This window comes from Pezoporus wallicus, unplaced genomic scaffold (genome assembly GCF_028554395.1).
Source record: "Pezoporus wallicus isolate ANWC-B61680 ecotype Strahan unplaced genomic scaffold, APGP_CSIRO_Pwel_v1 contig_3365, whole genome shotgun sequence".
NCBI classification, from domain to species: Eukaryota; Metazoa; Chordata; class Aves; order Psittaciformes; family Psittacidae; genus Pezoporus; species Pezoporus wallicus.
The window spans coordinates 996,824-1,007,901 of NW_026640883.1; the positions used below are offsets into that span (position 1 = coordinate 996,824).

At 56.0% G+C, this 11,078-nt stretch overlaps 1 protein-coding gene across 1 annotated transcript in view; it reads left to right on the forward strand.

Moving 5' to 3' along the window:
• The first annotated feature begins 2,928 nt into the window (after positions 1–2,928).
• Positions 2,929–11,078, forward strand: part of TRIM8 (tripartite motif containing 8) — a 28,776-nt gene continuing 20,626 nt past the window's right edge. The window contains exons 1-3 of the mRNA XM_057421042.1: positions 2,929–3,922; positions 4,013–4,073; positions 4,365–5,026. Coding sequence (XP_057277025.1) covers positions 4,457–5,026 — 570 coding nt within the window. The 5' untranslated portion in view covers positions 2,929–3,922; positions 4,013–4,073; positions 4,365–4,456. The remainder of the gene's footprint in view (positions 3,923–4,012; positions 4,074–4,364; positions 5,027–11,078) is intronic.

The window sequence follows — 11,078 nt, forward strand, 5'->3', positions numbered from 1 at the left end:
CACCCCTGCCCCATGGCTGGCTGTGCAGCCCTGGATTTGGCCATTCAACCTTAGATTGGGCTGATCCAACCTGGATATGCCCTGAACCAAAGCGGATCTCCCCTCCATCAGCCCCCATGCAGTTCCCCTTGGACAGACCTCAGTATCTCCTTTGCCCTGTGCTTTAGGCTGGGGGAGGAAGCCCAGCATTTTTGCCCTGAGAGGAGCCCCAGTTATGCATTCATTGCACAAGGGCAAAGCTCCCCCAAGGAGCCAACAAGGCCATCGGCATCCCTGCACCCAGTACACCAACCCAGCCCTGTTCCCAGCTGTCAGTGTTGGATGTGGGAGTCACTAGATCCCAATGCTTGGGTGCTCGGGGCAGAGAACTTACTTTGCGTGCTGTGGGGACCAGGCTGCACACCCAGCTCCCAGTCCTTTCTTATTAATCATAGAGGATGGAGGTTTCCTCTGCATATAGACTGTGAATGCATGTGTGCATCTTCCCTCAGCAGGGACTAGGCTGTGAGGATACCAGAGCAGGCACTGACAGTGTGGGATGGGTGCTGCAGCAGGCATGGGTGCAGGATGGCTACGCACAAAGCAGTGCATGCTGGTGGTGTGCCCTCAGCTGTGTCCTGGGGTCCTCAGCTGAGCCATGGGCCCCCTGTTTTGTGCCTCCTCCGTGGGGCTGTTTCCCTCCTTCTCCGAGCCAGCCGGGAGCGAGAGGGCCACAGAGAGATTTAGTGCTGCAAACCAAGCTACTGCCACCCTGCAAGTTCCTTAAATCCTTAAACCCAGTCTTAAAACCAGTGAAAGCCTTCAATGCCTTAATCACACGGAGCAGGGTGGAGGAAGCTTTCTCCATTGCACTTAGCCACCTCACAGGGCTTACATGGAAGCAGGACAGAAGGGCAGTGATGGCTTCTCTCTGGCTGGTTAATTGAGTTATAAACAACCCAAGAAGCACATAATCTGGTATTACTTCTGGAGGGTTCAAGACTTCTGAGAAGGCACAGGGCTGGGTGACAGAGCATCCCCCAGGAGCATCCCAGTGATGGGGTGGTGGCAGGCAGGGAAGCTGTCACTTTAACACCAAACCAGTCTGTGGCTTTGGGGGGGTTGAGGGATGCGCACCAGGACTCTCCAAGGTAAAAAACATCTCTGCAGCCCCTTGGCATCGGCTGGAGCACCCACACGGGACTGGATCCTGGTGGAGGGATCCAGAGTGGTGAGGAGCACAAAGGGCTGCAGGCTTTCTGCAGCTCACTGCTGCTGGTGTCCGTCATTCACACAGCACTGGTAGGAGGGTGTCTGGGAGCTGAGTGAGCACAGGGGACCCTGCCTACAGTCCCCTCTGGGCAGCTCCTACCGCCTACAGAAGGGTTGTGATGCCCAGCCTGGCTTTGGGGCTTCCCTTGCTGAGGGGGTATCTCCAGGCTGGGCAGAGCAATGGCGTTGTACAGATGTGGATGAGATGACAGCAGGGCCAGTGCCGGTCCCAGGGCAGCAGGATTCCCAGCTGAGAACAGGATGCATCTTTCAGCTTGGCCCAGCCCCAACCCATCCATCTTCCACCTCTAAATCCTGCTAAATACCAGCCGGATTCCTCAGCTCATCTGCAGCAGAGGGCATGGGGGTGTCCCAAGCAGCCCCTTCGGAAGAGCTGTGCCCTGCCTGTGGTGGGGATGGTGGCTGTCACCAGGGGCTGCCCGGTGCTGCCTGTGGTTGTAAAGAAGAGAGAGTCACAAATAGTTTTGCACTGACTTTCTGAGGAGAGGTTTGTCTCTGTGTGGGCTCAGCAGCCAACAGCATCTCTGACACATCCCCTTTGCAGTGCTTGAGCCCCAGGAGCCCTGGGCTGGATGTGCGGGGATTAAGGGTGATACAGGGTGAGCCCCAGTCCTGGGGGGGTACCCATCACTCCATCTCCTTAACTCTTTGGCAAGACCTGCCGGTGGGCAGGGCGTTCCTGTAAAGGAAAGTGTGGCAACAACTTGTGTGTGCTGTCGGGTGCTCATCCCTCTCAGGCAGCCAGCTGCCCTGGCTGGCCCATGGCACCAGGGCTATAGGGTGCTACAGGAGATACTACTGGGTGGTGCCTCTGGACAGTTTGGTCCATGGCTGCTGTTGAGAAATTCCTGCTAAATCCCTCCCATAGGCAAATTGCCATCAGTGACCATCACCCAGGAGCAAGGTTGGAAACGGATCCTGAAGCCACCATCTGAGCCTTTGCCTCCTTGTCACTCCACCATAAACCTGATAGTGCACTCTGAGCATTTTTTGGTCTAAATATTCTATTTGGAAGCCATTTGTGACCCCCTTGCCAGTGGAAAATGAATTTACACCAGCAGTGTGCTTGATTCCCAGTGGTCTGGCACATTTGGCAGGGGTTGGATATACAGCATCCCTTGAAACAGCTACGGGAACATTTGGTGGGAGAGCTGTTAACAGACACACCTCTATGCCCTGGACTCCGGCAAGAGGTGCTGGGGCTGCCCGCTTGGGAAAGATCCCATGGGACAAAGGACGGTTGCTCTGCAGGGGGATGAAACAAACCTGAAATGCTCCTATGCAATGTAACAGTCCATCCAGGTGGGGGTGAAGAGGGGGTAGGAGGCTCCAGAGGGCAATTCTGGTACCAAGTCCAGCTGTGGCCCAGGTGTGAGCTGGTTTCAGGGTGATCAAACCCTTTTTACGGACCAGCACCTCGGATAAGTGTGGCTCCTGGCCGTGCAGGGATGCTGGTGGCCAGGTAGGGTGGCCCTACCTCTGACGCAGCGACCAGCAGGGACACCCCAGCTGGGCATGGAACTAGCTGGGGGTTGGAACTCGACACTCTTAAGGTCCTTACCAACCCTGACCGTTCTATGAACCCCCGACACGCCTGGCCTCCCCGGGCCCATGCTGCAGCAGCCACGGCAGCGCCGAGCACCGCGGTGGGACCCCTCGATGGCTGGAGGCGGCGGCGGCGGGCGCGGGGGGCTCTGCTGAGCGGCCCCGGCGGGACGGGACAGCTCGGCTCGGCTCGGCTCGGGCTCGGCTGGCCCCGCAGCCCCTCCGCAGAGCCCCGCCGCAGCGGGAGCGGGTTTGTGCCGGTGACTTCTATTTAATTATTTTTTTTTAATACCTTTTTTTTTTATTATTATTTTTAATTTTTTATTATTTTATTTTTAACGCGTCTCCGGTCTCCGCTCAAAATGGCTGAGAGCTGACTCGGCTCTCCCGGAACCGTACGCTTCGGCCGGCTCCTTCTGGCTGCCCGCCGCCTCGCCCCTTCCCTTCCCGGCGGGGCCGGACCGGGGAAGGCTCCCGGACAGCGTCCCTCTGCTCCGCTGCATTGTTACCTTCCCCCGGCCGGCCATGAGACCGGACTAGGTCGGTGTGTGTCGTGTCCTTCCCCCCGTGCCGGACGCCTGTTCCCCCCCTCCCAGCTCCGTGGGAAGCCGGAGCAGGTTGATCGGGGGCCGTGGGGTTTCGCTCCCCTTTGGCAAAGCCCATCCTGTGCTATCCCTGCGGGGCGCTGGACGAGGCTGCGCGGCGCTGGGGTTTGCTCTGAATGACCGAGCTCTCCCATTCAAGACCTCGCAGTCTCGAAGCAGGCGAGAGGTTGGCTTTTTTCCTTCCCCTTCCCCCCCCCCCCGTCTTGTCTGTTCCCCCCCACCCCCTTCCTTTTTTCCTCTGCTGCTCCACCGGGTGAGGAGCAAATCTCAGGGGCTGCAGAGAGAATTCGTTATTTTCGCCATCGTCATCATCGCTATTATTGTTATTTTTTTTTAACCTTCCTCCTCTTCCCATTTTGGATCTTAACCCTTTGATCCGTTTCCTTTAAAAGACTCCGATTCCCAACTCCCATCGGGGGAGAGGGAGGAGAAATACTGGGGATTAAAAAAAAAGAGACCCTGAGCGAGCGAGCGAGTCCGCGCTCTCAGCTGTTAGCCAGGTTGGTGGGGGACAGAAGTCCCTTTAAAATATTGAATGTCAGTTCCTAAACCTAAGAAAAGAAAAATCTGATCCGGAGTGCTAAATTTAGGAGCTTTATATGGAACTTGGATTCTGCTGCTGGATTTTGTATGGATTTTTTTCAACCTTTGGTAAGTTTCAATTCACCTTCTTGCCTAAAAAAGAAACAAATGGCTTTTAGGGGTGGGTTAAGGCTTGGGGCTGTAAATCCCACGCTATCACGTTGGGGTTTTTTAACCGTTTGTGTCGCTTGGTTTAATGAAGCGGTGGCGGGGATGTCGCGTTTCCCTGCTGGAGATTCCTAGAGTGCTGCTCGGTGGGTTTATTTATCCCCAGTTTTAGAGATCCCTGTGGTTTATCATCTACGGTGTGCTGCGGGGCGGGGGGAGCCTGGCCGTTCACCCCCAGGCTTCCCCTTGCAGGGAGGACAGACCCCGGCGTCCGCCCCTAGACCGCACTGAGCAACCGAAGCGGGTTGGGGGGGAGAGAACGTCGCCAGAGGCTGCCGGCAGAGATGGCCGAGAATTGGAAGAACTGCTTCGAAGAGGAGCTCATCTGCCCCATCTGCCTGCACGTCTTCGTGGAGCCGGTCCAGCTGCCCTGCAAGCATAACTTCTGCCGGGGCTGCATCGGGGAGGCGTGGGCCAAGGAGTCGGGCTTGGTGCGGTGCCCGGAGTGCAACCAGGCTTACAACCAGAAACCCAACCTGGAGAAGAACCTGAAGCTCACCAACATCGTGGAGAAGTTCAACTCCCTCAACCTGGAGAAGCCCCCCTCGGTCTTGCACTGCGTCTTCTGCCGCCGGGGCCCGCCGCTGCCAGCCCAGAAGATCTGTTTGAGGTGCGAGGCTCCGTGTTGCCAGTCCCACGTCCAGACCCACCTGCAGCAGCCCTCCACGGCTCGGGGCCATCTCCTGGTGGAGGCGGACGACGTGCGGGCCTGGAGCTGCCCCCAGCACAACGCCTACCGCCTGTACCACTGCGAGGCCGAGCAGGTGGCCGTCTGCCAGTTCTGCTGCTACTACAGCGGGGCCCACCAGGGACACTCGGTCTGCGACGTGGAGATCCGCCGCAATGAGATCAGGGTGAGTCCGACCTGCGTGGACACGGGGGTTTGTCCGGACCGGGGGGGCACCCCTCACCTCTCGCCCTTGTTGCCCTTTCCCCTGTTCCCCAGAGGCCTGTGTTTGTGTAGGACCTGCACAAAACCACCCCGTTGCTGTTCCTCCTCCGCCCGGTCCCCCCGTGGCGGACATGTTAGGTGGCCTCCGCAGCCCAGCAGTGACAGAGCCCGTGGGTGCCGGGGGGCTCTCTGAGGAAGAGCAGCTCTGCTGGGAGGTCTTTGGAACCCTTCAGCCATAGGACCTCAGGCCGCTTTGGTCTGGGCTGTGAGGGGAAGGGTCGAGGCTGTGGGCCAGGGGGATTTGGGGCGGTCATCTCCCCAGTTCCTGCTGGGCAATGCAGCCACTGTGGGGAAGGCTGAGGAGCTGCCCACATCTGAGGTCCAGTCACCCCCAAACTGGACTCCCTGGGGGGACAAAGCAGCTGCAGACGCAGCCCCCATCCATTGTAAGGCCTGTGAATGTCAAACTGCTGGCTCTTCCCACCGCCATCCCCTTCCCCCCGGCGATGAGTGGCTTCGTGTCAGAGACCCCCGGCTTCTTGCTGGCCGGGATTTGGTTGTTTTGGCCAAATAATAGGGTTGTTTTAGGGGGCACAGGGCTGACCCCCCCCTTCCTAAAGCAGCACGGGGCGTAACGCTGGATTCGAGGGAAAGCAAACGTATTTCGCTGGTGGCCAGGCCATCTGGCAGGAGCTTTCACCCTTGGTTCCCCACCCCGAAGTTCGTGGTGGGCATTTAACAGCCTTGCCATGACCCGACCACAGCCTTCCCCCCTCCCAGGGCTGCCCCTCCACTCTCCTTCCGACCCTTCGAAAGAGGCCCAGCGCTTGTCCACCGAATAAATATTTAACAATGAATTGAATGGTGATTACTGTAAAATGGGGATGATTTCCTGTGTATTTTAATGTTGCCAAAATGAGTCACCATTTAGCAATAAAAAAAAAACCAAGAAGTCATAAATAAAAATTGCAGTATAATTACTTTCCAATTGGATGGCCAGGCCTGGGCTGGGCTGGGGGGGGGCAGCTCTGTGCAGACAGGAGCCAGCCTGAGCTCACAGGAAGGTTATTTTCCTCTCCAGGTTTTTTTGGGGAAAACCGGAGGGCTCTGCGGAGGTGCCAGCGGCTCCGCCACACGCGCTCCGAGGGGAAAGACCCAGCCTGGCTTTTGGAGCAGTGCTTTTTTGCTTCTATTTATAGGGAAGCATTTTGCTCTCCCTCTGCCAGGGTGGGGAGCCACCCCGGGAGGGCCGCGCGGGGCTGGGACAGGCCTCGCATGTGCATTTCCCGGGAGCCTTAGCCAGGGACCAGAACTATTTTTCCAGGTCCTTTTCCAGGACACTTTGATCTCATCTGTTCCCGCTCTCGCTGCGTGGGGGTTTTTTTTGTTGTCGCTGCCGTTGTTATGGCTGGCTGTTCGCTGCTGCTTGCGGATGCAACGCTGCTAATGACCTGGCAGAAAACTGCCACGGGCTGAGGCTGGGTTTTGGCCATGGCTTCAAATGTTGGGGTATGTGGCCAGGCACCTAAAGCATCAGGCGTCTGTATCGTAGGGCTGCAGAATTATTTGGTGACCTTGGCCAAATCCCTCGGTACCTCCGTCGCGGCGTTATCTTAATTTCCTTTCTCTGCGGTGATAAGCTCGTCTCTTCCCTCTGGCTACGTGGCTTGGTTGGGTGCCGGGGCAGTGGAGGACAGTGCAAAGCAGGGGACAGCACAAGGATCCCCCCCCCAGTAGTTGAAGCAGTTTGTCTGTGGAGAGACTGGAGTAGGGAAGAGCCCACAGGAAAATGCCTGGCAGGTTGCTGAGGGCTCCCTGTGTGGCCTTGGCCAGGTCTCTGGTTGAAACCTGCCCCATGCCAGCCGGTGGCTGTGCTGGTTCCTGAATTAGGGTGCGTGTGCTCAGCCGGTGACGGCTTCCCGCCTGTGGGAGCCGGGCCCAGGATTCCTGGCTGCTTGCTCACCCCGCAGCAGTGAGCCGCTCTTGGAGCATCCCGGGAAAGGACAGCAGGGACTAGGGGGTGGATGAGTAACGCTGGGCTCCGGAGGTCTGGGGGCGGCCCCGTTGTGAGAGGTTTGTTCCGTGCATGGGTCGCATTCAGGAAGCTGTTAATTGAGAAATGAGTCAAAGTTTGGAGGCTCAGGGCCCTGCCCTTGGCGCAGGGGACGTGTGAGTGTGGGGGTGACATGACCTAGTGTGGTTGGGGTGGCCCCATAGCCCAGAGAAAGGGCAGGAGCCTGCAGACACGCTCCCCATAAACTCACCTTCTGCTTGCCCACCTTAAAGGACATCTTACCCAGGTTACAGTCCGATTTGAAGGGGAAAAGGTGCTCAACAGTCCCTGGGGACGGCACCAGTGCTTTCTCAGCTGTAAGCTGGCAGTTAGGGCAAGAGAGCTTGTGCTGGGCAAAAGGAGCCAGAGGTGTGTGTCTGCAGGAGGTAGGAGAGTGTCTGCGGAGGGCTGGCTGGAAGCGGAGGTGTGCGCTTGGTAGGTTTGGGGGCCGCTCGGCATTAGGTGCTGCACAAACCCGCAGAGCCCTGGCTCAGAATTGGTTGAACTCCACAGTGCAACTGTAATGCAAACAGTAAATAAAATGTGGTTAATCTTTCTTTCGTGGGCGTATAAAGCGCTTACCTCGCCTTCCCCCCGTAAGATGTTTTCTCCTTTGTTTCCTGTTTTTATAGTGCTTAAAGAGGAGAGGGGAGGGAAAAAAAAAAAAAGCCAACAACCCACCCTCTTTTTTCTTTTCTTTTTCTTCTTGTCCTTCTGTTTGTGTCAAGGTCTCAAAAGGAAACATTTTGCCTTCCATCTTTGCCTTTGCTGCCCCAGGCATGTGCCTTCCGCCTGCATGGGGAACCTGCTGTCTCCCTGGTTTGGGGGGACCTGCTTCCAGGGTTGAAAAAGAAAGTTGCTCCAGTGCAAGGCTGATGTATTGCTTTTATTTATTAGGGTAAAGATAGATTGCTGGGATTGGAGCTCAGGTCAGAAGGCAACAGCCAAAGAAATGGACTAATTTGCAGGTTATCACCATGTTTGCCACCTCTTTGTGTGGGACATGGTTGGTTGAGGCCAGGTACATCAGAGCTTGCTTGAGGATGCCTCAGCTGCCTGTCCTCAGCTGGAGGTGCCACCAATGGAAAAGGGCTTGGGGATTTGTTTCAAGGGATGGAGATAGACTTCCCTCTGACCTAGCTTGCAGCGTGGTTTTGAGAAATTGGGAGAAAATCTCTCCACATTCTGAAGATCCTTGGTGGTTTTCAACATTCAGAGGGAGAAAACGTTTTGTGGTGCTGAGACCTGCAGGAAAACACTGGGGATCCTCCTGCAGGCATGTAGGAGCAGCACCCAGCACTGGCTGTGGAGCGGTGCCCGTTTGGCAAATCAGGGGGACAGGGACTGTGCTGCTGAGGCCATCTGTTCTTGGTGGGTTTGGGCTTGCTTTCTTGGCAGCACCTTGGATAAGGCCGGCTCAGGTGCTTTCTGGAGTATGGGAAAGAGAAGCGAACACTTGGTAGGAGCACAGGAGGAGATGAATCTCAAGTCTGTACCAGAAACTCTGATCTTCTGCCAGCACTGGCTGCCAGCCCCAGTGCTGAGATGGCCTGTGCGCTTTTCCTACCTGTCCCAGCTGATTGCTTCTGTGATTCAAAAGCTTTAGGTCTCTAGAGGGAAAAGCCACCAGCTTTTCTTTGCTAGACAGCCTTGACACCAGAGATGCCTCCCTATTTGAAACAAGTCCCATCTCGCATCGCTGTGCTGCCATCTGTGCCAGGGATGTTTTGCTGGGACCTATGGAGCCCCACTGGTGGAGAGGCTGGGGTCGGCTCCACTGCCCCGCTCCTGGCTTGAACTGCTGGAGGTTGTTTTACTCTGAAACAGGTTTGGTAACTTGTGACGGGCTGGATTTTTACAGGCTTACTTATTTTCCAGATGACTTGTTTATGAGGAGCGTGGCACGCAGCGCACCAGAGGCATTGTGAGCACAAGTGCCCAAGTGCTCGAGCGTTAATGTAGCTCTCATGACTGTAGATGGGCTGGTGTCTGGCAGGCGTTCCCAGTGGCACTCTTTGAACACGCTTGGTCCCCAGATGACTTTTGCAGTAGGTCCTGTGAAGCTGGAGGTGTGCAAGTTCTCTCTGTGCCTCCATCTGAGCCTCTAACAGCACCCCAGAGCTGAACTGCCAGCCCAACCTCAGGGTTAGGTCACCTAACCCAGGTTTTGCCTATGCCCTGGTTCCTGCTCAGGAGCCTCAGGAGACCAGCGCCAGGCTCCTAAATGTGACTGCTCATTGTGCCCTGGGATGCTGTCAGTCGGTCAAGCCGCTGTGATGAGTAATGACTTCTTGAGCCTTGGGCAGTGGCAGAAATCCCAGCACCCACCTAGCCTCGTGTTCTAGCTCCGTGCCATTCATCATCATCGATCTGTCAGGCTTCACTGTGCTGTGGTGTTGGGGGCAGTGGGGGATGTCAGTTCAGACTGATTGCCTGTGCCTTCAGTTTGAGAGGTCTCAGACCCATCTGGTTTTGCTGACCAGGTCTCTGGCTGGACTGGGACAGTCTTCTGCCTCCTCGGGATTGGATTAAGGGCTTTTCCCCACTGCTTTCTTTCTAAGCTTGAGCATTTTCTTTGCCCTTAGCCCATCAGGTTGCCAGTGGTGCTTGCTCTAGGCCTGCTGCTGAAAGTCTTCTGTATAGAGTTAATCTGGGAAGTGACAGCGGAGATGGAGGATGCTGGGAGGCAGCCTGGTGGGTTTGGGTGGTAAGGAGGAGGCTTGGATGGAGGGGACAGGCTTGTTAAAGAAGAGGAGTAGGACAGGATCTGCAGCAGAGAATATGCTTTTACCATGGGATAAACGCTATGTGGATGGGTGCTGGTGAAGAGTGAGTTGGAAGGAGGAGAGAAAGAGAGGTTCATCAGAAGACCTTGAGCTGTTTTGCAAGGAGCTGACAAATCATAGCCCAGGCTTACCCCTGCAGTATATAGGGGTTGGATGTACTTTGCATGTGGGGATCTCCAGCCAGACAGCCCAGAGCTTTCTGCCTTGAAGCCCTCCCTCAGTGGTGGCTTTGAATGAGCTCCTGCGACAGGGTTGTCTGGGTCTGGTCTCTGAACCAGGAGGTGTAAGCTCAGCTTTGGCTGGTGATGAGGGCATAAGAAACTTAGCCCAGACCCTTGTTTGATCTAAATCCAACCCGTGGTATTTATGTGGCTCATGTGGCTGCTGGCCACATGAGCTGGCCTCATGTGGCTGTGGTATTCGTGTGGCTGCTGGCATGGAGGTGTGCAGCCTGCTGCTGTCCTCAAGCCTGCGAGCATGGCGGAGAAGTAGCAAAGACATGGACTGCAGTGTGACACCCTGGACTTTCCTCCACCCCTCAACCTCGTGCCTCGCACGTGGGAGCCTGGGTGAGCCCTTCGAGGAACGCAGGAGTCCTTCCCTTCTCCTCTCCTCGCTCCAGCAAAGCACTGTCCTCGAGCTCTTCTGTGCGCTTGGCCAAGCCTGGTCCTGCCGGAGGGGGGTCCATAGCCTCTGTGCTGCTCTGGTCTTTGCCTCTGGAGCTGAGGAGTTGCCTCTGTCCCCAACTGAGAGGGGGGGAAGTAGAAGGGGGGGCCTGGTGGAGGGGGTGGGAGGAGAAGACAGATTTCCATGTCTCACAAAGGGCACAAGCGATCAGATTCATGCAACTGCCCAAGAATAAAGAGGCTCTTACAGTGCTGGCTGCCCTGACCTCTCTCCTCTCTGCTCCAGAGGACAGCGTGTGACCACACAGGGATTTCTTAGCTGTGCTTCAGAGGGAGGCAGCGGGTTTTGTATCCCCAGCTTGCCTTGCAGCATATTGGCCTATTTTTTGCTCGTTACCTATCTGTTTACTGGAAATCTTGGAGCATGGTGGTAATTTCTTCCTTTCTTCTCTTTAATTTCGTTTAATTGTTTGGGTTTTGGTTTTTTTTTTTCCTTTTTCCAATCTGACACTGAAATGGGGCTGAGAGCAGCAGTGCTTCCAGAGCAGG